The sequence below is a fragment of the Nerophis ophidion genome, linkage group LG16 (assembly GCF_033978795.1).
Source record: "Nerophis ophidion isolate RoL-2023_Sa linkage group LG16, RoL_Noph_v1.0, whole genome shotgun sequence".
In the NCBI taxonomy this organism is placed as follows: domain Eukaryota; kingdom Metazoa; phylum Chordata; class Actinopteri; order Syngnathiformes; family Syngnathidae; genus Nerophis; species Nerophis ophidion.
The window spans coordinates 32,796,348-32,823,529 of NC_084626.1; the positions used below are offsets into that span (position 1 = coordinate 32,796,348).

General features: G+C 41.9%; 1 protein-coding gene and 1 long non-coding RNA gene across 3 annotated transcripts in view; one reads left to right on the plus strand and one right to left on the minus strand.

Annotated features, from left to right (window-relative positions):
* The window catches only part of LOC133535680 (uncharacterized), a 16,367-nt gene extending 4,501 nt beyond the window's left edge, over positions 1-11,866 (minus strand). The window contains exons 1-3 of the mRNA XM_061875631.1: positions 11,669-11,866; positions 7,097-7,346; positions 6,781-6,994 (exon numbers count right to left, since the gene is read on the minus strand). Coding sequence (XP_061731615.1) covers positions 6,781-6,994; positions 7,097-7,315 — 433 coding nt within the window. The 5' untranslated portion in view covers positions 7,316-7,346; positions 11,669-11,866. The remainder of the gene's footprint in view (positions 1-6,780; positions 6,995-7,096; positions 7,347-11,668) is intronic.
* Positions 1-27,182, plus strand: part of LOC133535681 (uncharacterized) — a 130,429-nt gene that overhangs the window by 51,072 nt on the left and 52,175 nt on the right. For both annotated transcript variants that reach the window (XR_009802291.1, XR_009802292.1), the window contains exons 3-4: positions 25,104-25,180; positions 25,250-25,323. This is a non-coding gene — a long non-coding RNA (uncharacterized LOC133535681). The remainder of the gene's footprint in view (positions 1-25,103; positions 25,181-25,249; positions 25,324-27,182) is intronic.

Below are 27,182 nucleotides of genomic sequence, written 5' to 3' on the forward strand. Positions count from 1 at the left end.
AAGACAGTATATAAAGCTGCTTTAATTATAAACAGATATTAATTTACAACGGTTTAGCTTCGTGGGTTTTTTTTGCGAGTACTCCGGCTTCCTCCCACATCCCAAATACAAGCGTGTTGGGTTAATTGGAGACTGTAAATGACTGATTCTTACTCGTGGGTTTTGAATCACAAACCCGTTCTCCGCCGAATATAGATGTGACGCTTGGGAACAAGAATTTTGAACGACTCCTTTAGGAAAACGATGAAAACAGTTTCACAGTTGCAAGTTGTTTATGCTCCAACTCCTTTGTAGTCGAATTCCCTCCCTGCAGAAATTGCTGTTCTTTAAGCTACTTCCTTTGCCTGCGGGTCATGAACTGGAAGTAGAATGCTAGTTGTCTATATTTTTCCACAATTACAAACTTCATGTAATACATTTTCATATTTTCGAAATATAATGATTTGATTGGTGTTCAAGGGGATTATTCACACACGCACTGAGAGCGTATGCACTCATGCAAAATCAGTCCAAGAGAAGTGACAAACTATTTGCAGTCACGTTGTTGTTATGATGTGTTTTTGAGCCAAGGCACATATTTTGAGTTGAAAAAATCCGGAGCCACACCACCAGCAGAAATCACTAAAAAAGCGAAACTCAGTTGACAGTAAAAATGTGTTGTCGCAATTGTTGGATATGACTTTAAACCAGGGGTCTCAGACACGCGGCCCGCGGGCCAATTGCGTTATTCTGCGGCCCCCACCTTAATATGAAAGTTTAATGCTAGTGCAGCCCGCAAGTTTTATATGAATGCCGCTTGACAGCGTTGTGTGCGGAGCTGAAGGAATCTACCAATCACGGTGTGTTATGTGGCTCTTGAAGGCCGAACATTGACGTGACTTGCGTGATGCAAGCAGAGAAACGTTTTGCCGCTTTTCCACTAGACCCGCACGCGCTCTTCCTTCCTTCCTCGCCCGCCTGCTCGCTCTCTCTGTCACTGTGTGTGTGTCTCTCTCTCGCTCCCTCCCCGGGCGCCGCTGTAAACAGTCCGGGCTGGGGAGACGAGCAGTCCGATGCTTCCGAGGCACTCCGCCAAAGGACCGAGCGACAATAGAAAACTGTGGTGCACTGAACCCCAGCGCTGATACTCCGACAGAGACTCGCTGTGCGATTCGGACGTGTAACACGTTAGTCGTGATGTTAGCCCGTTTGGTGCTAAATGTGCTACCGTAACTGTAAACTCCACCCCCTCCCGTTGGCTCCAGACAGAGACGATTTTTGTTCTAAAGGCCCAAAATGGCTCTTTCAATGTTCTGGGTTCCCTTCCCCTGCGTTAGTGAAAAAGCGGCAAATAAATGATAAATGATAAATGGGTTGTACTTATATAGCGCTTTTCTACCTTCAAGGTACTCAAAGCGCTTTGACACTACTTCCACATTTACCCATTCACAAATGAGTGAAATGAGTGAAAGCGACACAAACGTTGCCATGGAGACGAGGGTTTTCTTACGTGCCTGGCTGCAGTCACACCGCGACACCTGTCCGTCAGTCATAACAGCCCCCAATAACCTGTACCAATTCAAAACGTTATTTTTTATTTTTTTTATTGTTTAATTTGCGTTGCACACATTATTTAATTCTCATTTTGTTCACTTGATTTTGTGTTGAAAATAAAAATAAAGACATTTAAAAAAAAAAATGTTTATATTTTTTTTTTATCTTTTCTTGCGGCCCAGCCTCAACCAGACTCTGCATCCAGTGTCCCCCAGGTAAATTGAGTTTGAGACCCCTGGTTTAAAGCATAACCAAGCATGCATCAATATAGCTCTTGTCTCAAAGTAGGTGTACTGTCACCACCTGTCATATCACCCCCTGACTTATTTTGAGTCTATTGCTGTTTTCCTGTGTGTAGTGTTTTAGTTCTTGTCTTGCGCTCCTATTTTAGTGGCTTTTTCTCTTTTTTTGGTATCCTCCTGTAGCACTTTCAAGTCTTCATTTGAGCGATATTTCCTGTATCTACTTTGTTTTAGCAATCAAGAAGATTTCAGTTGTTCTTATCCTTCTTTGTGGGGACATTGTTGATTGTCATGTCATGTTCGGATGTACATTGTGGACGCCGTCTTTGCTCCACAGTAAGTCTTTGCTGTCGTCCAGCATTCGGTTTGTGTTTACTTTGCAGCCAGTTCAGTTTTAGTTTCGTTCTGCATAGCCTTCTCTAAGCTTCAATTCATTTTCTTAGGGGCACTCACCTTTTTTTTTTGAATTTTTCGTTAATGCATTAGTCACCTTTGTATCTGCATGCTGCCTCCCGCTGTTTCCGACATCTACAAAGCAATTAGCTACCGGCTGCCACCTACTAATAAGGAAGAGTATTACACGATTACTCTACCACGTTCTAGACAGCACCGACACATCATTGGCAGACTATAATTACTGGTTTGCAAAAAACAGTTTTAACCCAAATAGGTGAAATGAGATAATCTCCCACGGCACACCAGACTGTATCTCACGGTACTGTAGCGTGTTGAAAAACACTGATGTAGGGTATTGAACATGTTTATGTGATCCCTTTGTAGGAAACGACAGAAAAAGCTCAAGTTTTTTACTTTAAGACCCTATGTATTACTCTTTCAAGAGTTGTATTTAACATTGAAAATGTTATTTAACATCATCTGTGGTGAATTACAGTTTTCTCCCTTGGATTGATTTAAAAAAAAAATATTTTTTATTTTTACAGGAGGTCTGTGATCTCTTAGCGTTCTTTCTTTTTGGGGTTCCCTCAACATAGTAAGCTTCCCGAGAAAATTAAAAAAGTTTTCCCACGCATCTACTTTTTTTTCGCAATCAAGAAAATGTCAGTTGTTTTTCTCCTTCTTTGTGGGGACATTGTTGATCATCATGTCATGTACATTGTGGACGCCAGCTCTGCTCCACAGTAAGTCTTTGCTGTCGTCCAGCATTCGGTTTTTGTTTACCTTGCAGCCAGTTCAGTTTTAGTTTCGTTCTGCATAGCCTTCCTTAAAGGCCTACTGAAATGAGATTTTCTTATTTAAACGGGGATAGCAGGTCCATTCTATGTGTCATACTTGATCATTTCGCGATATTGCCATATTTTTGCTGAAAGGAGTTAGTAGAGAACATCGACGATAAAGTTTGCAACTTTTGGTCCTGATAAAAAAGCCTTGTCCTTACCGGAAGTCGCAGGCGATGACGTCACAAGGATGAGGGCTCCTCACGTCCTCACATTGTTTTTAATGGGAGCCTTCAGCAGCAAGAGCTATTCGGACCGAGAAAACGACAATTTCCCCAATAATTTGAGCGAAGATTAAAGATTTGTGGATGATGATATTGATAGCGAAGGACTAGAAAAAATAAATAAAGTTTAAAAAAAGGCGATTGCATTGGGACAGATTCAGATGTTTTTAGACACATTTACTACGATAATTCTGGGAAATCCCTTACCTTTCTATTGTGTTGCTAGTGTTTTAGTGAGATTAAATAGTACCTGATAGTCGGAGGGGTGTGTCCACGGGTGTCTTGAGGCCAGTGTCTGAGGGAAGTCGACGGCAGATACAAGGACGGCGCAAACTCCACAGATCTGGTAAGAGGCGACTTTGTAACACTATTTTCTCACCGAAAACTGCCGGTTGACAAGTGGTCGGGAACCATGGGACGGCGTGGCGCAGTGGGAGAGTGGCCGTGCGCAACCCGAGGGTCCCTGGTTTAAATCCCGCCTAGTACCAACCTCGTCACGTCCGTTGTGTCCTGAGCAAGACACTTCACCCTTGCTCCTGATGGGTGCTGGTTGGCGCCTTGCATGGCAGCTCCCTCCATCAGTGTGTGAATGTGTGTGTGAATGGGTAAATGTGGAAGTAGTGTCAAAGCGCTTTGAGTACCTTGAAGGTAGAAAAGCGCTATACAAGTACAACCCATTCATTTATTTATTTTCACGTTGCGACACAGTCAGTTCTCTGCGTCAGTACATTCGCGAACGTGATTCACGTGATCCACGTCGCGGCACAGTCAGTTCTCTGCGTCAGTACGTTCGCGAACGTGATTCACGTGATTCCCGTCGCGACACAGTCAGTTCTCTGCGTCAGTACGTTCGCGAACGTAATTCACGTGATCCACGTCGCGACACAGTCAGTTCTCTGCGTCAGTACGTTCGCGAACATGATTCACGTGATTCACGTCGCGACACAGTCAGTCCCCTGTGTCAGTACGTTCGCGAACGTGATTCACGTGATTCGCGCCAGTTCCACTCATGGTCGCGACGGAGCTCACCTGAACTAGGAAAGGAACAAATCAGTTCATGAAGTGATTCGGTTCAGTACGTTCACTCAAAAGTTTCGTTCGTTCGAACGAATCGTTCGCGAACGACACAACAGTACCTACTGATATGGAAGAGCTCTAGACAGCACCGACACTCAACAACAATACATAGTTTGCAGACTATGATTACTGGTTTGCAAAAAAAGATTTTTAACCCAAATAGGTGGAATTAGATAATCTCCCACGGCACACCAGACTGTATCTCACGGCACACTAGTGTGCACACAGTGGTTGAAAAACTGATTTATGCCATGCAATTTGTAAAAAAAAATATAAATGCTAATATTCCCTATGTGCTGAAACACTTCTCAAACTGCATTAACATTGCTGTTTGAATGAAGCTCCTGGGTGCAAATCAGTGCCCTATTTCGCTGAGTATTTTCAGAGCGTATTGGCAGTTCTGTATAGTCTGTTATGAATATTTGATGACAGTGTCTCCTCTCTTCAGCACCCTTTGCAGATGATCTCTTGACCTTCGCACAGCCCAGGCCAAATTAATTATTGAGGGTTGAGCTGTCAATCATGAGTGGAATGGAGAAGCAGGACTATCCATGAACACACCTCACTTACATGTGACAGCATCGCATGCTGATTAGACCAATCTAAAAAAAAAACAGCTTGACAGATGGGAAGATAGATGCATGTGCTGACGAAAGAAAAAAAATTGAAGGTGTCTTTTCATCTCTGTGAAAGAGAGGCAGTGATTGATACACATGGCCTAACATTCTGGATTAATTAAATCCTTTTATCCGTGTTGCATGAAGAATGCTCCGATATATACCAAATGTTTTTATTGTCTTCTACGACACATCTGTTTCACATCTTCACTTTGTTTTAAGCTCTTGTGTTTTCCAAAGCACGAACACGGCTGTATTGATAAAAGGGATTTATAAGTGTTTCGCTCATTGTGGGGTCCCCGGCCAATGGCATCGGGACCGCAGACACGTGAACATGCTTTGTTTGCTTCGCTTGGGTGGAGCCTCACAGTTGTTTACCAGTGAGCTGTTTTGCTGTGTTTGTGCTACCACTTATCAGCGGAAAAAAATGTTGCACGTCGATATTGTGGAGTTAAGCAGAGTCTGTCACTTTTTTTTAAAAATTCTAACCTTAACACTTTTAAGGAGACCTATGATGATTTTAGTCTACATTTAAAACAATTCTGTTACGTGCACAGGAGGGTGAAACGGCACAGACAGGAAAGATGTTGTTTAAGCTGTATTTATTTTATATATATATATATATATATATATATATATATATATATATATATATATATATATATATATATATATATATATATATATATATTAGGGGTGTAACGGTATGTGTATTTGTATTGAACCATTTCGGTACGGGGGTGTCGGTCCGGTTCGAAGGTGTATCGAACGAGTTTGTAAGCTAAAGTCTTAACAAGCTGCTCTGTTTTCTGCCTCTGTCTGAGCACCCAGCATTGTCCCGCCCACACAACCATCTGATTGGTTAGATACCAAGCCAATCAGCAGTGTGTATTCAGTGCAATGTAACAGCCAATCAGCGGTGCGTATTCAGAACGCATGTTGTCAATGCTTCAGCGTCGAGCAGATATGTGTCTAGCAGCGGACATCGTACTCTCCCCAAATTATAAAAAAACACTTCCCAGTCACAACTACTACTAGCATCACTATGAGCCCGTTGACCTTCTAGAAACTTAAACTGCAGCTCAGCTCGCTCGCAGTTCTTGCTTGAGGTGAAGGCTAATTAGCTTTTAGCGTAACCTTAGCTAATTTTGCTGTGTGTGTGCGTGTGTGTGTGCGTGTGTTAGGGGCAGCAAAGCCCTGTCTGTCTGTTATTTCACATGAACTAACATGAAGTCCATGGTGTTCAGGGATGAATAGTCTCTACTATTGCTATTGTGCTATTTTTTTCAGCTATAGTTATATTAATCATTAGTAATGTAGCAGCCTAGTTTTGAATGGCAGGGTCCCTGCTATCACATGTTGACAAAAATATAACATTTACAATATAAAAGTCAACTACAGGCTTCCCAAATGCTGTAATAAATTAAGCATGCTGAGTTGACTTGAAACTGTTTAATGTTGCACTTTTTATATGTAGAAGAAAGGTTTTTCCATTTTATTTAATCAAATCAACAACTTGAGGCAGTTTAATGTTGATTAACGTGGGCAGAATTATTATAGTGTTCCCAATGTTAAAAGGATAACGCCATTGTTCACAAATTTGGTAAATAAATAACAAAAAAATGTATATTTTGTTGTTTTCTTAATGTACCGAAAATTAACCGAACCGTGACCTCTAAACCGAGGTACCAACCGAACCGAAATTTTTGGGTACCGTTACACCCCTAATATATATATATATATATATATATATATATATATATACACAAATTATAATAATAACATAAATAAACAAGGAAATGGAGTGTGACTAAATCCGATGTATGGTGTGCGATAAATGTGTGGGGATTACCTGAAGAGTGTGTGTTACCCGGAAGTTTTGAGCGAGAGGCTGTAGTCCAAGTGGTGAAAGAGAATCTCGGAGATCCGTGAGGTCGAGGGGAGGAAAGAGGCGTCAAAAGTCCGTGTCCAGGCAGGAGGTCGAGATTCAGAAGGCAGCCAGGGAAGCAGAGGGAACACGGGAAGATGAGACACACCCCTCGTGACGCGGAAACAGAGGTACGTTGCTGGAACGACAAGGAGGACACAGGACAAAAATAAACACGACGGCGGGGGAAACACCAAGAGAGAAAGAGTGGTTAGAGCTTGATATATTTGGCCTACTGTACAGGACAGGTAGCTACGTTCTGGCCCGGGATAGCAGGTTGTGCAGGCTTATGAAGGCAAGTCCCCTGCGCTGATTGCTGGAGATTGACATGCGCCTGGCGTACTCCTGGAAGTGCACTCAGCTCAGCGCCCGCATGAATGCGCATTAGTTTGCACTCGGGCCTTGACAACTTCCTTTGTAGTCGAGATCTGCCGTCTTCAACAGAGGTCCATGACCCCATAGTCAGAGCAAAAGGTGGCTATTTGAAGAAACTACAAAATAAAAAATGTTTTCAGTTATTTCACCTTTTTTTTGTTAAGTACATAACTCCACATGTGTTCATTCACAGTTTTGATGCCTTCAGTGACAATCAACAATGTAAATAGTCATGGAAACAAACAAAACACATTGAATGAGAAGGAGTGTCCAAACTTTTGACCTTTATTGTATATTTTTCATAGTATTTATTTTATGGAAGGAATTTGCAGAAGTTCCAGTGGCAGCAGTCTTGCTCAGCAAAGGAGGATGCAGTTTTGCCGACACAGCATGTCCAGAATGATCAAATATGTATGTCTGTCAATCTTTTATGTCAGAAATGTCCCACTGTTAAAAAAAAAAAAAATCGTCCAAATCCAACGTTTAGTTTAGTCTAAGTTCACACTGCAGGGCTGGATGTCCAATTCTGATTTTTTTTTTGTCAAATCTGATCTTTTTAGTGGGAGTTCACATTACAAAAAAAAGAAAAAAGATTTCCAATGTGAATGCAATCCGACCCGTCATTACACGTTTTGACCAAAGAACCACCATTACATGTTTAGTATACAAAAATGAAGTGTATTAAATGTAGAAAAAAAACATGATATAACCCCTTTAAGAGTCTTTATGTTGTTGGTGTCCGATTCTCCTGTTTTCCCGACGTAATTTCTCACCAATTTTTAATCCCTCCATTAATAGTTCCATGTCATGTGTTGTGTTGGATGCAGTTTCCCTTTCAGTCAGATTCTGTACTTCTGTTGCTGTGCATAATTACATTTTGGTTAAAAAGTTTTATAAAATGAATCACACTTGATTTGTAGCTTTGTGTACCTTCTAAGTGAGGTACTGTGTTTTGACCGGTTATTAGATACTCTGAGAGAATCTCTCTCAGGCCATGTCTACATGAGGCCAGATAACTCCTTAAAGGGGAACATTATTACAATTTCAAAAGGGTTAAAAACAATAAAAATCAGTTCCCAATGGCTTTTTGTATTTTTTGAAGTTTTTTTCAAAATTTTACCGGTCTCGGAATATCCCTAAAAAAGCTTTAAAGTGCTTGATTTTCGCTATTTGCGATGCGACTATCCATTTCCCTGTGACGTCATACAGTGCTGCCAATGTAAACAAACAATGGCGAATACCAGCGCAAGATTTAGCGACATTAGCTCGGATTCAGACTCGGATTTCAGCGGCTTAAGCGATTCAACAGATTACGCATGTATTGAAACGGATGGTTGGGGTATGAAAGTATTGAAGAAGAAACTGAAGCTATTGAGCGAATAGCTATTGACGCTATTCATAGCCATAGCATGGCCGAATAGCTGCGTTAGCATCGCCGGTAAAATGTGCGGACCGAACGATCAGGACTTTCGCATCTTGTGACACTGGAGCAGCTGAAATCCTTCAATTAGTAAGTGTTTTTTTCGCATTAAATGTGGGTGGAAGGAAACGTAATATAGTTGCAAATGCATCTGCAGGTTATCCATACATCTCTGTGCCATGTCTGCTTTAGCACCGCCGGTAAATAGCATGTTAGCATCGATTAGCATAGCATGTTAGCATCGATTAACAGGCAGTCAACATCAACAAAACTCACCTTTGTGATTTCGTTGACTTTATCGTTGCAAATGCATCTGCAGGTTATCCATACATCTCTGTGACATGTCTGCTTTAGCACTGCCGGTAAATAGCATGTTAGCGTCGATTAGCGTAGCATGTTGGCATCGATTAGCTGGCAGTCACGCCGCGACCAAATATGTCTGATTAAGCACATAAGTCAACATCAACAAAACTCACCTTTGTGATTTTGTTGACTTTATCGTTGCAAATGCATCTGCAGGTTATCAATACATCTCTGTGCCATGTCTGTCATCGCCAGTAAAATGTGGAGACACTCCAGCACATTCAATGGGGGTCTGGCGGCAGACACTTTCGCATCTTTGGGCCGGTGGTGCAACTTGAATCCCTGCCTGTTAGTGTTGTTACACCCTCCGACAACACACCGACGAGGCATGATGTCTCCAAGGTTCCAAAATATAGTCCAAAAAACGGAAAATAACAGAGCTGAGACCCAATGTTTACAATGTGTTGAAAATGAAAATGGCGGCTGTATTACCTCGGCGACGTCACATTCTGACGCCATCGCCTCCAGAGCTATAAACAGAAAGGCGTTTAATTCGTCAAAATTCACCGATTTAGAGTTCGGAAATCGGTTAAAAAAATATATGGTCTTTTTCCTGCACCATCAAAGTATATATTGACGCTTACATAGGTCTGGTGATAATGTTCTCCTTTAATTATTTAGCCTAAGCAACGTGTCAGCCACACTAAACCCTCGTTTAAGGTTCCCCTCCTTGGATAATTTTTTACACGGGTAAGTGCGCCGTCTATTTCTTGAATCTCCGGCTCTCAGCTTTGTATGGACTCATTGATCATTTACAAACTGAGTTCGGAGAGGAAGTGACGCCAGAAAAGCTGCGCCCCACACAGGAAGTGAGGTCAGAAAGATCGCGCTGCAGTTTTTTTAACTCGTAACCTGGAGGTAACCACTGGAAAGATGGAGGCGAGTTATCCAGACATGCCCGTGTTTCTCCTCTATGTACATGTACAAACACTGGTGGAAATCACACATGAATACCTTTTAAAAGAAAGAAATGTGTTATTGCAGCTATTTCAGATACAACACTTTTCAGATGGCAACATAGCTGTAATGCCGGTTCGGCATCATGGTACCGGGTTGGATTATCTCATGGATGCGTCAAACGAAGAACACAACAAAGGTAGGATCTAATACATTTATTAACAAAAGATGAGCTCTGAACAAAAACACTGGAGCTCATAAAAAGGGAAACAAAAGACGCTAGCGTGAAAACTAGATAGATTAGATAGTACTTTATTTATTCCGTCAGGAGAGTTCCTTCAGGAAAATTACAATTTTCAGCACAATCCCATTCAAGATCAGACAAACATTACAGGGAGACAGAACAGGATCGCTGACGTGTCTGCCGGCTTCCAGCGCCCCTTACAAAAAAGATGAGATACAGGTAAACAGGGGGAGGGGGGGGGGGGGGAATAGAAGATTAAAATAAAATTAAAATAAAAAACTAGGAAATATAAAGAACTAAGACTTGGCATGAAGGCACAAAAAGTAAAAACAAAGATGATTAGCATGTGAGCTAAAGATGACTAGGTGGCTGAGCTAACGAGCTAGCGAGAAAAGCATACCTGACGTTGCGTTGCGTGAAAACAAACTAGAGTCCCAGAAAGAATAAACAGAAGAGGCTGGCTTATAAAGGGAAGGTGATTAACAGAGAACAGGTGTGCAGGAACCGGGAGTAGCAGCTGAAACTAATAAGTAACCATGGTGATGGACTAAACGGGAAATAAACGGATCAAACGGAGAATGAGAACAAAGATCAAAAAACAAACAATAATATGTGAAGATCCGAGTCACGGATCGCAACAATAGCAATGTTGAGCAAAGGTTTTGGATGAGGCCTGGAAGAATGGAAGCCTGGTGGGCTATGTTTGTCACAGAGTGTGTTGTACCAGAGGAACGGCAAACAACTTTTGAATGTCCAGGTCAGCTGGGATTCTACTTTGCGAAAACTTTGTCCATTTGTCAAAGGGGAGACAACCAGAATGAGGGCTCCCGTGGATGAGGGAAGACTACGGAAAACCGCGAATACACTCGGACTGCCAAAGCAGACTATCAGACCGCGATGTATGTCGAGCGATTACTCAACGTCTAGTTTTGTACTCCATAACTATTGTGAAACTATGAAGTGGTTGCGACCGTCAGGTACGACCGCCAATTTCAGCCTCCAAGCACAGGCAAGATTGCAAGAACTGACAATGAAGGTGAAGGCAAAAGAGTGAGTGTCCTGACCAGATATCTAAATCTCTAGATTTATTCCTGTCAAATTTTCTGTATGAAATTTTTTTACTTTCACACATCCTTTAAAGATATGATTCATGTCTGATGGCTCAGGTGTGATTCACTACAATAGTCTAACAGCTGCTGAAGGTTAGGCAAGCAAGGTTTACTGTTAAGGGAAATGTGGCAATAGTCTACATTGAAACACAGGGTAAGGATACACTTCCAGGTCAGAGGTGACTATGAAGTAATATAATTGCGCTTCTGCCATTTTCCGTGCATACGTACTAGGTTGCGTTGCACCGGCTTATCGTAGAAACAGCCTCAGTCTTTAAACATGCATCATTTTTCGTGTGTGCAACTGTGTGTGAGTTTGCGCCTTTGTGGCCCTTCTTTTGTGTATCTGTCAGCATGTCCCCAGGTGGGTGGTCCCAGGGACTGAGTCAGTCAAGAGTAACTCACATGAATGTGTCACATATGATACTTCCTCAGGCTTGGGCCAAACACCATGTGATCCTGACTCCAACACTCCGGGCTGATCCCTTTCATCCCCTGTGTTCCCTCCAGCACTCCCACTACTGCATCCTCACCACCGCCCTTCTCCCCGCACTGGACAGGTCGTGGTCACCCACCCTGCTCTCTGCTCCGCCGCTGCTAGCAACAGCTGGTCTCAACTTGCAGCTGATCGGCACTTTTTCTTTATTTATCTTTGGCTGGATGCTGTTGGCGACACGGGCCTGAAGCCAGCTGCTGTAAACAGCCAGTTTAAAGCAGCTGGCTTCGTCTCCCACAGAAATGCAATAAATCTCTGGTGTTTGATGATACAATGATTAAATACCGTGTACTATGTACAGCTAATAGTGCAAGACTGGTATCTCCTCTTTGAACTGACGGACTTAAAAGTTCAGGGTCAGTTATGTGAGTTCACAGTGAAGACCGAGGCTATTCAAAGGTTGGAACACAAACCTACTGAGTTAAAGGGCATTATCTTTATATAGTACAGCAGTTCACTTTACGACACTTTGTTAACTGCAGAATTAGAACCAAACCATAATTGTTCATGATGAATTCCTTTTGGATCCATCATCAGCCATTAGACTGTGCTTTCATAAAACATTTCTAAAGCCCTAAGACTTAGACTTAGACTTAGTTCCTCCCGTTCCTATTGGAACATTGGACGACGAGTTCCCTCGATTTTCTCCGGTCTCTGGCGGCTCTTCTTGCTCCGTGCCAGTTGACACCCATCTCCCTTAGGTCTTCCTTGGCTGTCTCCACGTCTTCTTAGATCTCTTCCTTATTCTACCTTCTGGCATCTAGTCCATTGCCATACTTGCCGGTCTCTCTTTTGGCAGTCGGAGTGGAGTACGTGTCCGACCATTCTTCTCCTTTCGGCGACAATGTCAGACAGTGCTGGTATCTGCCCTTCTCATCACCTCCTCGTTGGAGATGTGGTCTCTCCAGGAGATCTTCAGGATGGATCTGGGGCATCATTGGGGGAAGACATCCAACCCAGGAGATCTTCAGGTTGGATCTGGGACATCATCGGTGGAAGACATCAAGCCCAGGAGATCTTCAGGATAGATCTGGGCCATCATCGGTAAAAGACCTCCAGCCCAGGAGATCTTCAGGATGGATCTGGGCCATCATCTGTGGAAGACCTCCAGCCCAGGAGATCTTCAGGATGGATCTGGGGCATCATCTGTGGAAAACCTCCAGCTTGTCGGCGATACTGGCCGTCTTCATCCACGTCTCATAGACGTAGGTTGCTGCTGGTATGACCACTGACATGTGGAGGCGCAGCTTGATGGCCGTTGTGATGGCTTTGGACGACCAGATGTTTCGGAGCCATTGCAACACTCTTGCACCTTTTACTAATTCTGTTATTGATTTCTTTCTCCACATCTCCTGTACTTTAGGAGACGTGCATCATGGGTGGAAGACATCCAGCCCAGGAGATCTTCAGGATGGATCTGGGGCATCATTGGTGGAAAACATCCAGCTTGTTGGCGATGCTGGCTGTGTTCATCCACGTCTCATAGACGTACGTTGCTCTTGGTATGACCACTGACATGTAGAGGCGTAGCTTGATGGCCGTTGTGATGGCTTTGGATGACCAGATGTTTCGGAGTCATTGGAACACTCCGGCAGCTTTACCAGTTCTTTTATTGACGCCATGAATTGATTAACGTGGACCCCGACTTAAACAAGTTGAAAAACTTATTCGGGTGTTACCATTTAGTGGTCAATTGTACGGAATATGTACTGTACTGTGCAATCTACTAATAAAAGTATCAATCAATCAATCAATCAATCAGTCTTTCTCCACATCTCCTGTACTTTAGATGTTACTTCCAAGATAGGTGAAGTCAAAAAAAGTGTTGGTAAGTGGTGGAAAGTGTTGTATTTTTCCAACGTCCCATGGCCTTGGTCTTTTCTTGGCTTATCCGTAGTCCGACTTTTTATCGGTGCTCATGGAGATTGTTGGTCATCTCTTGGAGTGCATGCTGAGTATGGCTAACCAGAGCCAGGTCATCCGCAAAGTATAGGTCGGTTAATCTGCCCCCACCCCACTTTATGCCAAAGTTTGCCCCGGTGACAGACTTCTCAGAGATCCATCCATTATTTGAGGGTAGCTTCCGCGTGCTGCTGACAGCAGGTGTCAACCACAATAAACTGGAAAAAACTGCAGACCGTTTCATTTTCTTAGTGAGTTAAATGCTAACAGGCTCTCTAATCAGATCTCCTGGGTTCCTGACTGGTCTAATGACTCTTTTGAGTGATGTATGACATTGCGGCATCTGAAATGCAGATGGATGCCCTTGGAAGCAAGTGTATGTACACAATGGTTGATGCACAACAGAGCTCTGCAGACGTCATCATGTGTTTGGAAATTAAAAAGCTAACCCTTCAATCCTCTCCTCGTATATGACAAGTATCATTACAGTAAAGTGTGCTGATTCTTTCAGAAATAACTCTGTACAGAGGCTGATTGTTGACAATCAAACAATAATGTCCCAAAAATATTTGCATTAAATCTAATACACTCAATGTTTGATGTAATGCGGTCCAATTTATTCTATATAACGTGTTCTTGCCGTGGACGCAGAATTTTTCCCGTTTTTAACGTGGCGTGGTGGCCAGTAGACGGGGGTGTAGGACTACCTAACGAGCTAAATAATTAATTAACTGTAGGCCGTTTAGGACAGCTACAAACTGGGTTAGTTAGCCTAATATGGCTAACGCTAGCAAGCATGCCCACAGCATCTAAAGCACAGGTGTCAAACTCAAGGCCTGGGGGCCAGAACTGGTCTGCCACCTGATAGACTTTGCGTCAGTAAAGTACCTTATATTTTTTCCTGTGAGATGTTTTTGTTTGTTTCCATTTTGATTAAAATAAATAAATGTAATGTATTAAATTACATAACTTTTCAACTTTAATATTATCCAACACTGCAACAAATATATTATCTTACTTAGAAGCATTTACAGCAGAAGCATATATGTCCCATCTTAAAACTAATTTATATACTCATGTCTTTAAATAGACCCCCCTTTTAGATCAGTTGATCTGCCGTTTCTTTTCTGCTCTGCCCCCCTCTCCCTCGTGGAAGGGGGGGAGGGTGATTAATGATACTTTCCAAACAATTTTTTTTTTCAAAATAAAAATAAATACTTGTTTGACTTATGATTTCAAGGCAAGTTATTCATTGAATTGTACACTGTAAAAATGAAAAAATAGGAAAAATAGGTGGTTTTAGTAGCTTATAAATGCAAATTGAAAAACTACTACTTTTTTTCTGTCGACTGAGCTGCCAGCTTTTTACCATAAAAACTAGGGCTGTTTTTACGGTGTCTTACTGAAAATGGAATTAAAGTAAAAAAAGTAAAAAGTAAAAAAAACAAAAATAGCAGATCTGTTGCTAGAACAAAAACATACAGTGGTACTGTTTTTCTATTTACGCTAAGTTGTAAAACACAAACAAACAAACAAAAAAAATGTAAAATTTACGGTAAAAAACCTAGCTGTACTCTTTCTTCCATTTACTGTATTACTTTATGTTGTTAAAAAAAATAACACTGTATATTTTACAGTACAATTCTGGTGACTGGCAGTTTTTTACTTTAAAATCTACAAGTAGTTTTTATAGAGTGTATGAAAAAAATAATTATTATTCAAATGCATGGGGATAAAAAAGGCTTCGGACCAGTTAGCTAGCTGAAAGTGAAGCAGTGAGTCAAAGAGAGCGAGTGTTCTGTAATTTAGATAACTACAAAATGTGTTGGAGAAGGAATAGAGCACAGAAATAGAGAGATAGCACTTTTCTTTGATGACGACAAAAGGGCAAAAAAAAGTACATCTGAACCAAGAGCAGCGTGAACTATTTTTTGTCTTTGTCGGAAAATATGAGGAATTCCTCTATTATATTTTATGGACCCCAACAACTGTGTTGTATCTAACTTTGAGTGTAGAGATATATGGACTGTACATCCTCAACTGTGTGTAGAGTTATATAATACATAGGGCCTTAAGGAAGAAATTTGATCTATGAAAATGTTTTCAATTGGCGATTTCTCACCCTTTCCTCCAACTACAGATGTCTCAGTTGTTCCTATTTAAATAGGTATATATATATATCTATGTATGTGTGTGTGTATGTATATGTATATATTAGGGGTGTGGGAAAAAGTCAATTCGAATACGAATCGAATCGAATACGTTGTGCGATTCAGAATCCATTTTCATTTAACAAAAAAATCTATTAAAAAAAAAATATATATATATATTTTTTTTATCAATCCAACAAACCACTACACAGCAATACCATAACAATGCAATCCAATTCCAAAACCAAACCTGACCCAGCAACACTCAGAACTGCAATAAACAGAGCAATTGAGAGAAGACACAAACACGACACAGAAGAAACCAAAAGTAGTGAAACAAAAATGAATATTATCAACAGCAGTATCAATATTAGTTATAATTTCAGCACAGCAGTGATTAAACATCCCTCATTGACATTATCATTAGACATTTATAAAAATAAAATAAAAGAACAATAGTGTCACAGTGGATTACACTTGCATCGCATCTCATAAGCTTGACAACACACTGTGTCCAATGTTTTCACAAAGATAAAATAAGTCATATCTTTGGTTCGTTTAATAGTTAAAACAAATTTACATTATTGCAATCAGTTGATAAAACATTGTCCTTTACAATTATAAAAGCTTTTTTTTTTTTAAATCTACTACTCTGCTAGCATGTCAGCAGACTGGGGTGGATCCTGCTAAAATCCTATGTATTGAATGAATACAGAATTGTTTTGAATATGAAAAATATTGTTTTTGAATCGAGAATCTAATCGAATCAAAAAAATCTATATAATCGAATCGTGACCCCATGAATCGATATTGAATCGAATCGTGAGACACCCAAAGATTCACAGCCCTAATATATATATATATATATATATATATATATATATATATATATATATATATATATATATATATAGGATTGTAGCTGGGATAGGCGCCAGCGCCCCCCGTGACCCCGAAAGGGAATAAGCGGTAGAAAATGGATGGATGGATATAGGTAAGGAAAAAAAACACGGAAGTTATTTCATCCGTTTAAGCCTGTTTCACAGGTTTCCTTCCTCTTCAGGGGATTTTATTAATTTGAAAAATCCCCTGAAGAGCAGGGTAACATGTGAAACAGGCTTGACCGGTACTTTTTAGAGGCGGTATAGTACCGAATATGATTCATTAGTATCGTGGTACTATACTAATACCTGTATATCGTACAACACTATCACACAAAACACGTCCACTAATACTACACGCTATTTTATGGATTGCACACCCTGTTTAGCTCCTGGTATTCGGATCTTAGTAAATCAGGCCTTTAATGCACGTAACAATTCTGTCTTTTAACTTACAAATATCACTATTAGGACATAATAAAAGTTAAAGTACCAATGATTGTCACACACATAGGAGGTGTGGCAAAGTTATTCTCTGGTATTTGACCCATCACCTTTTTATCACCCCCTGGGAGGTGAGGGGAGCAGTGAGCAGCAGCGGTGGCTGCGCCCGGGAATCATTTTTGGTGATTTAACCCCCCAATTCCAACCCTTGATGCTGAGTGTCAAGCATGGAAGTTACTCATTTCTTCCGAGACCACTTTGTGTGAATTATACCCTTCCTTTGCTATAACGGCTTCACTAATACACAAGGATGCTATTTCATTCAACCACACGTTCTCTTTCTGTCAGCACTTTTTGGGGCACTACGCTTCCACAAAAAGGTCAAGTGCATTCTGTCCTCCTGATCTCTCCTCTCATATCTGCACGGGAAACCCGAGAGCTATTTTGCGTAGCACGCTATGAGCTGGAACACTCTGCCGGGTTTTAGACGGGATCAGCTCAAAATAATCATCCTGCATCATCAATTTCATTCAATCACCACTCAGCCGGTGAAATATCATCAAGTGCCATAAGTGCTGAATACGACATATTCTTGTACTGCTGCTTGTTTAAAGGAGACTTAGAGGTAATAGCAGTTTTTTTTGCATATGAAACATTTAAAAAAAAAAGTTAAACTACCCATGATTGTCACACACACACACACACACACACACACACACACACACACACACACACACACTAGGTGTGGCAAAATTATTCTCTGCATTTGACCCATCCCCTTGTTCCACCCCCTGGTAGGTGAGGAGAGCAGTGAGCAGCAGCGGTGGCCGCGCCTGGGAATCATTTTTGGTGATTTAACCCCCAGTTCCAACCCTTGATGCTGAGTGCCAAGCAGGGAGGTCATGGGTCCCATTTTTGTAGTTTTTGGTATGACTCGGCCGTTTGAACACACGACCTACTGATTTCTTAGCAACTTTCAGTCATGTCCTGGTGATCATGTTTAGTTTGGCTATGTTCTGTTTGATTTTTGGATTTTGTCAGTTCCTGTTTTTTCACTCCCTGCTTTGTTTCTATGACAACCATTTAGTTTGCACCTGTCCTCATGTCACGCACCATATTCATTTGGGCTCATGCTCCTGTTAATCACCACATCACTATTTAAGCCTGCAGTTGCCAGGCAGTCAGCCTGGCGACATCACCCTCCATACACCCTTGTTATTCATGCTGATGATCCATGCTGCTCTTTTTCATGCTCTTTTCTCGTTCCAAGTAAGTTTTCTTTATTCATGCCCATACTTGCCAACCTTGAGACCTCCGATTTCGGGAGGTGTGGGCTGGGGTGGGGGCGTGGTTGGGGGTGGGGCGGGGGCGTGGTTGGCGGGGAGGAGTATATAGCTAGAGTTCACCAAGTCAAGTATTTCATATATATATATATATATATATATATATATATATATATATATATATATATATATATATATATATATATATATAAGATAAATACTTGAATTTCAATGTTCATTTATTTACACATATACACACACATAACACTCATCTACTCATTGTTGAGTTAAGGGTGGACTTGTCCATCGTTGTTCTATTCTCTGTCACTTTTTTTCTAACCATGCTGCATTGCTGTGTGGCACACACAAAAGTGCTTTCATCAAATGCACTAGAGTCTGGAATCTTCCATCTCTCCGTAGCATGGCCCAAAACCGGTCAATCTTTGCTTCCTGAGGAAGATCTTCACTGCCAAGCAATTGGTAGTCCACTACTTTTTCCCGGAAGCTATCCAGGTCAAATCGCAGCTGGGGTTTGGAACTTACAAGCGTATTTCTTCATCTTACTCGTCATCTGCGTCGCATATGCATGTACAGTAGATGGCAGTATTGTCCTGTTTAAGAGTGTCATGACATTGCTGTTTACGGCAGAAGAACTGCTTTACGGTGGACGAAAATGTGACTGCTGTTGTTGTGTGTTGTTACCGCGCTGGGAGGACGTTAATGAAACTGCCTAACAATAAACCCACGTAAAAAAACCAAGAACTCTCCCTCGATCATTGTACAGTTGTAACATAATTGGGCAGGCTCGCTGTTTATATTGTGGGAAAGCGGACGTGAAAACAGGCTGTCGACACGTCACTCAGGTCCGCATGGAGCTGGAGGGGGCGTGTCCTCCAGCTCCGCCTGAATTTCGGGAGTCTCCCGGAAAATCTGGGAGGGTTGGCAAGTATGTTCATACCATAGTTTGCAAGTTCTGTTTTATGTCCATAGTTCTGCCTTTGTGCCAGTTCTTGTTAGTACCCTTTGTTTTTGTAGTCCTTTTGAGTGTTAAAATTAAAAGATGTCTTAACCTTCACGCCGTGTGCGATCAAGTCGCTATGCACCTCGGTAAAACAACCCGCACCATAGTCGTAGTCTTGACACTTTCTCGGGATGTAGTATTGTGCTTTACCTTTACTGTTTCTAACCGTCTTTTGCATGCTTTCTTTTTTCCCCGCTATCATGTACGTTATTGGACAATTTGATTCTATCTTCAGTTTTAGTGTGCCTTGTAGTTGTCATCACATGGCTCCTTCCAACCATTTTGTGTGTTTAAAGTTAAAGTAAAAGTACCACTGATAGTCACACACGCACTCTGTGTGGTGAAATTATTCTCTGCATTTGACCCATCACCCTTGATCACCCCCTGGGAGGTGAGGGGAGCAGTGAGCAGTAGCGGTAGCCGCGCCCAGTAATAGTTTTTTGTGATTTAACCCCCAATTCCAACCTTTGATGTTGAGTGCCAAGCAGGGAGGTAATGTATCCCATTTTTTATAGTCTTTGGTATGACTTTGAACTCACGACCGATCGATCTCAGAGCAGACACTCTAACCACTAGGCCACGGAACGGGTTTTTCTGTAACTTTCTTCTGAAAATGGACCGTGCAACAAGATGTACTTTGCACATTTGACCGTCATTTTTTTTGCAAATCAGATCCCTCATGCGTGGGGAGAATGCCGGAGAATTGCGATACTTGAACCCGAGGAAGACGTTTTTATCTGTTGTTACTGTTGGAACCTCTCCGAATAAATAAAGAGAAGGAAGATGGTTGGAAAGAGATTAGCGGCTGTTGTGCTGAACTTTTCCCCAGTTTCACCTGGCTGCATGGGAGGACTTTTCAGCCATGTTGGGCCCCTGGGATCCGGTGCTCAGTGGAGTGGACAATGCATATGGGCTGTAGTCTGGTGTGTGTGTGTGTGTGTGTGTGTGTGTTTGCAAATGTGTGTCTGGAGAGGCAGCTGTCCAGCTCATCTCCCCCACAACCCCCACCCCTGCCCCCAACCCCGGGCCCGCCTCATTTATAATTAACCCAGATGACCAGGTGGCTATGTCCCTCTGTCCCTGCCAAGGCATGCTTCCTTCTCACCTCTGAACTTCTATCGGACATTCCGCAGCTCATGTTTGCTGCTCATATAGTGCATGCTTCGCCAGACATGTTTTAGAAGGCGTGCCAAGGTACAGTTCAGGTGCTCAAGGATTTTTTTCATATGACGTCTTTAGTAAAACGGAGGCCACGTGTTGCTATACAGTTTTTAATGCAGCGAAACCCCTGATTTTTCCCGATTTTCAGTGCCCCCCTCCCCCCGAAAACCAACCATTCTCCCGCATTTCTCCCGATTTCCACCCGGACAATAATATTGAGGGTGTGCATTAAAGGCCTACTGAAACCCACTACTACCCACCACACAGTCTGATAGTTTGTATATCAATGATGAAATATTAACATTGCAACACATGCCAATACTGCCTTTTTAGTTTACTAAATTACAATTTTAAATTTCCCCGGAGTTTCGTCTTGGAAACGTCGCGTAATGATGACGTGTATGCAAGACTTCACGCGTTTTTAGGAAGTATGAGTGCTGCATACACACCTCGCTGAGCCAGAGAGCAAAACCTAGCGAAAAAAGGCACCCCAAAATTGCAAAATGCATGAATTTTATGATTTGACACTAATTTAGTACTGTTTAACACGGGTATCTAACATTCTAACACCATTTTTAATTAAAAATTATGCTTCTGGGACTACAGTTAGTCCCAAAACAAATTGTTGAGACCCAACCCTTATATTAAAGACTTTAAGGTCCAAATATGCGATTTCAAGACATTGTATTTGTTCTGCCTCAAGTATCATATTAGCAAGAAAATGTTGCTTTGGAATCAGCCTCTTTGTGTGGAGTTTGCATACTTCTGTCAGTGTCAGGCTTCTTCCTACAGTCCAGTTAGATTATTTAGGCCTGTGGTTCTCAAATGGGGGTACGCGTACCCCTGGGGGTACTTACAGGTATGCCAAGGGGTACGTGAGATTTTTTTAAATATTCTAAAAATAGCAACAATTCAGAAATCCTTTATTAATATATTTATTGAATAATACTTCAACAAAATATGAATGTAATTTCAACAATGCAGTATTCAGTGTTGAAAACTAGATTTTGGGTGGACATGTTCCATAAATATTAATGTTAAAGATTTCTTTTTTTTTGTGGAGAAATGTTTAGAATGAAGTTCATGAATCCAGATGGATCTCTATTACAATCCCCAAAGAGGGCACTTTAAGTTGATGATTACTTCTATGTGTAGAAATCTTTATTTATAATTGAATCACTTGTTTATTTTTCAACAAGTTTTAAGTTATTTTTATATCTTATTTTCCAAATAGTTCAAGAAAGACCACTACAAATGAGCAATATTTTGCACTGTTATACAATTTAATAAATCAGAAACTGATGACATAGTGCTGTATTTTACTTCTTTATCTCTTTTTTTTTTTTCAACCAAAAATGCTTTGCTCTGATTAGGGGGTACTTGAATTAAAAAATGTTCACAGGGGGTACATCACTGAAAAAAGGTTGAGAACCACTGAGTTAGATTATTTAGGGGGTCTAAATTCTGCAATTTCAACATGCTTAGTTTTCTGTTTGATTGCATGTGCAAATGATTGCAATGTACCGTCTGAATAGGATTAGCAGTATTGCGAATGGATGCATGTGTCGACTCATAGACTGTAAAAGTATCATTGAGCTCAAGTCCATCCTATGCATGGTAGCACGTGTGTCGTTTCCAGATGCGTCCACGTCTCCAGCTCCTTCCTGCAACTCCTCATCGACACATGTACTGTGCAACCAAGCAGCCCTTGGCCTGAAATAGGCTGGACACCGGTACATTTTTTCTGCCCCTCTTTCGTCACCCTCATAATGGACTGGGAGCACTGAGGGCAGGACAGGGACCCAATGTTAGCAATCAAAGCATATCCAGTTTCTGTTGTGTAACAGCAATACCCACCGGGTTCTTGCGCACATGTTCTCTGTCCGGCTTGTGCACCCACTGATTGGGTGGGCCAGTAAAATACATGCAACAGGTGAAACCATATTGCTGCTTTTGTGGCGGCACATTCTAAAGTAAAAGTAAAGTACCAATGATTGTCACACACACACTAGGTGTGGCGAAATTATTCTCTGCATTTGACCCATCACCCTTGATTACCCCCTGGTAGGTGAGGGGAGCAGTGGGCAGCAGCGGTGGCCGCGCCCGGGAATCATTTTTGGTGATTTAACCCCCAATTCCAACCCTTGATACTGAGTGCCAAGCAGGGACGTAATGGGTCCCATTTTTATAGTCTTTGGTATGACTCGGCCGGGATCTGAACTCATGACCTACCGATCTCAGGGCAGACACTTCAACCCAGGGGTGTCAAACTCAAATACAGAGTGGGCCAAAATTTTAAACGGAACAAAGCCGCGGGCCAAGGTTGAACAAATTAACCTTTTAATAGGGACCCAAACAAGTTTTGCATTAAATATTGAACAAGCAAGGCTTATATAACTTTAGTGACATGCAAAATCCAGTTTCAAATAATAATAATAATAATAATAATAATAATTAAAAAAAATATCAATGTTATATCAAATACAATTTAAATAAAAATTGTATGCCTTTTTTTCTATTTGCAATCTTCTGAGGTAGATATCAAATTTTTTTCACAGGCTAATAATAAATTTGAAAATAAAATGATAATGAATGAACCAAACATTCAAGCCTTGAAGTAGCAAGAGAAAATGCATGAATAAAACGTTAATTATTGGTCAGTTTGCTGGAAGTTTCCCGGAAAAGTTAGTGCTGCAAGGGGTTCTGGGTATTTGTTCAGTTGTGTTACGGTGCGGATGTTCGCCCGAAATGTGTTTGTCATTCTTGTTTGGTGTGGGTTCACAGTGTGGCGCATATTTGTAACAGTGCTAAAGTTGTTTATACGGCCACCCTCAGTGTGACCTGTATGGCTGTTGACCAAGTATGCCTTTTATTCACTTGTTTGTGTGTGTGTGTGTGTGTGTGTGTGTGTGTGTGTGTTAAAAGCCACAAATATTATGTGACACACTGTTAGTATGGAGGAAAAGCGGACGTGACTGACAGGTTGTAGAGAACAATAAAGGCAGTGCCTTAAATGCACGCCCCAAATATAGTTGCCCAGGTGGAAATTGGTAGAAATTCGGGAGAATGGTTGCCCCGGGAGATTTTCGGGAGGGGCACTGATCTTCGGGAGTCTACCGGGAAAATTAGGAGGGTTGGCAAGTATGAGTATTAGCGGTGAATGCGGTGTTACAGCGGCACTGACGCTGTATAATACCAGCGGGCCAGCTCTAATGCTAAATTGATATTGCCTCAAGGGCCAAATGAAATTACATAGCGGGCCAGGTTTGGCCCGCGGGCCAGATTTTGACACCCATGCTCTAACCCATGGATGTCAAACTCTGGCCCGCGGGCCACCGCCGTTTAATTTCATTTGGCCCTTGAGGCAATATCAAATTAACATTAGAGCTGGCCCGCCGGTAACACCACATTCACCGCTAATACTTATACTTGCCAACCCTCCCGATTTTCCCAGGAGAGTCCCGAAGTTTAGTGCCGGACCACAATATTGGGAGCGTGCCTTAAAGGCACTGTCCTCTACAACATGCCGTCACGTCCTCTTTTCCTCCATATAAACCGCGTGCTGGCCAAATCACATAATATATGCGGCTTTCACACACACACATACTTGGTCAACAGCCATACAGGTCACACTGAGGGTGGCCGTATAAACAACTTTAACATTGTTACAAATATGCGCCACACTGTGAACCCACACCAAACAAGAATGAAAACACACATTTCGGGAGAACACCTGCACTGTAACACAACATAAACACAACAGAACAAATGCCCAAAACCCCTTGCAGCACTAACTCTTCCGGAATGCTACAATATACACCCCCGCTACCACCAAACCCCGCCCACCTAATGTTTATTTTATTTTCGAATTTATTAGCCTGTGGAAAAAGTTCATGTTGATATTTACCTCAGAAGCCTGCAAATAGAAAAGAGGCATTCATTTTTTAAATTACATTTAATTTAATATACCACTGATGTTTTCTCGTTTGTTTTTTGAAAGTTGATTTTGCACTATTCCGTTATATAAGCTCTGCCTGTTCCATGGGTGGAAGCCCGAGTACCCGGAGGGGAACCCACGCAGTCACGGGGAGAACATGCAAACTCCACACAAAAAGATCCCGAGCCCGGGATTGAACCCAGGATTACTCAGGACCTTCGTATTGTGAGGCGGATGCACTGACCCCCGTTCCACCGTGCTGCCCTATTTAAGCCTTGCTTGTTCAATATTCATTGCAGAACTTGTTTGAGTCCCTATTAAAAGGTTAATTTGTTCAACCTCGGCTTTAAATTTTGGCCCAGTCTGTATTTGAGTTTGACACCCCTGCTCTAACCACTACACCACTGAGTAGGTTCTGCCACGCATCTTCGTATTGCCATGCCAACGCGGCACAATATGACACCTCCCCTTCTATTTTCTCTCCAAAGGACAGGGTCACGGCGCACTAATCCTCTCTTACCCATGTTACCCTTTTGACTGCCGCACCCGCTCTGTGTTTGCTTAGGAACTCGGCAGCACATCCGTCATAGGACCCTGCTACCGTGACCCAGGTTCTGCCTTCACCCTCACTCCGCAACCATGGTAAAGGGTGAACCATGTGTCTCAGACGTCTTTTAAATGGGTGAAAATACTACTGTCCTCGACCTTCAGGGCCAAGGACTGTTCCGACCAACAACCTGTCATCCCTGCTGTTGCTCAAAGGATGCATTAGGAGCAAGAAACAGGTGTGTGGTGTTTTTTGTTTTTTTTTAGCTGTCCCTTCCTCCCAGCCACATGACCCACATATTTGTTGCTGATCATGCAACCTAACAAAATGTAAATTTGAGGCAAATGCAGCCTGAAATAGAAGTTTACATTTTGGTCATGATCATGGCACTGTGCACACAAATGTTTGAAATTTTGATTTTATGGTTTTATGGTTATTATGTTTCTTTATGGTCGCAAACTGAGCCCCGAAGCAGGAGGGGATGGAAAGAGAAAAAAAAAACGAACACAGAGGGGAAAATTGTGGGAGTAAGAGGGGGATTAGACAGAGAGACATAATAACTGCAAACACAACAGTAACAACAAAAACAACAACAACAGTTGAACAACACCAGCACATACAATATTAGATTAGATAGTACTTTATTTATTCCGTCAGGAGAGTTCCTTCAGGAAAATTTTAATTTTCAGCATAATCCCATTCAAGTATGGACAAACATTACAGGGAGACAGAACAGGATCCCTGACGGGTCTGCCGGCTTCCAGCGCCCTTTACAAAAAAGATGAGATACAGGTAAACAAGCAGGGGGAATAGAAGATTAAAACAAAATAAAAAAAATCGGTCTTAGCCTAGGCCCTGGAGAGGAGGTGCAGACTGAGGCCAAGGGAAAAAACAACAACTCATAGCCATGGTACACATGCCTCTTCCATGTGTGTAAGAGGGAACCATCAAACATCAAAGAACACAGAGGACATTAAAGACATTAAAGCAGCAGATACAACCAGACACTTCTACATACAGCTATGAATAAAAAGTAAAAGAAACATATCCACTGTGGTGGCCTCTGCGGTGTTCCACGCCATCGTCCGCTGGGGTGGAGGGAGCATGGCCAGAGACAGGAGCAGACCCAACAAAGCAACCAAGACAGCCGACTCCATTTTCGGCCAGTGTCCAGTCCCCATGGATGAGCAAGGTTACGTCCAACGTGACTGAGGTGTCCGACACCTGCTCACCCAGCCAAGACACCGCGAAGCCTCTCCGTCCCAGTGCTCAGTGCTAACTCCGCAGCCCTGTCCCCTCACCCGCATCTCCTCCAATCCCTCCAAACTCTGCAGTCCTGTCCCCTCATCCGCATCTCCGCCAGTCCCTCCAAACCGACTCCGGTGTGGCAGACACCCAGCAGCTGGTCTCCATGGCCAAAAGGCTCCCGGGAGGCAGATCCAGAAGTCCGAAAAAAAAAGAAAAGCACCACAGAGGTCACGAAAGTGCCACCCCTTGTCACACAGTCCCAAAGGGTCCCGGACCAAAAGGCAAAAAAATATAATAAGACATGAAAACAAGAGGGAAACACAAAAGGATGACACAAGAGCACAGAGCTCCTGCCTACAGCAGCCACCTACAGCAGCGCCATCTTGGAAAAAAATATATATATATATGTACAAATGATCGGAAAAGTGATAACAAAGAAGCAGTTGGCAATGAACATTTTTACACTACAAGTGGAGCAATACAAATACCAATATAAATAGCACTATTGATAATGATCAATACCAATAATTTACCTCCTATAATATCTTTTTATTTTTTAAGTTCTTCTGTTATTATTTGTATTAGCGTCTGTGGTCTCTCCCGAATAAAATGTGGTTATCTGCAAATAAAATTTGAACAAATATAAAGTAAATACAGTTTACAATAGTGCTAACTTGAGTCCTCTCAGTAACTTTATAACTGTTGTTAATACAGGGATAGAACAGTTTTGGTGCCTGTACTGATCCCTGGGGTATGCCACAAGATGTATTTTGAGCTGTAGACGTGTGTTTGCCTAGCTTCACATTAAGACCAGTTAGGCGCCAAATTTTCAGCCATTAAAGACTTTTT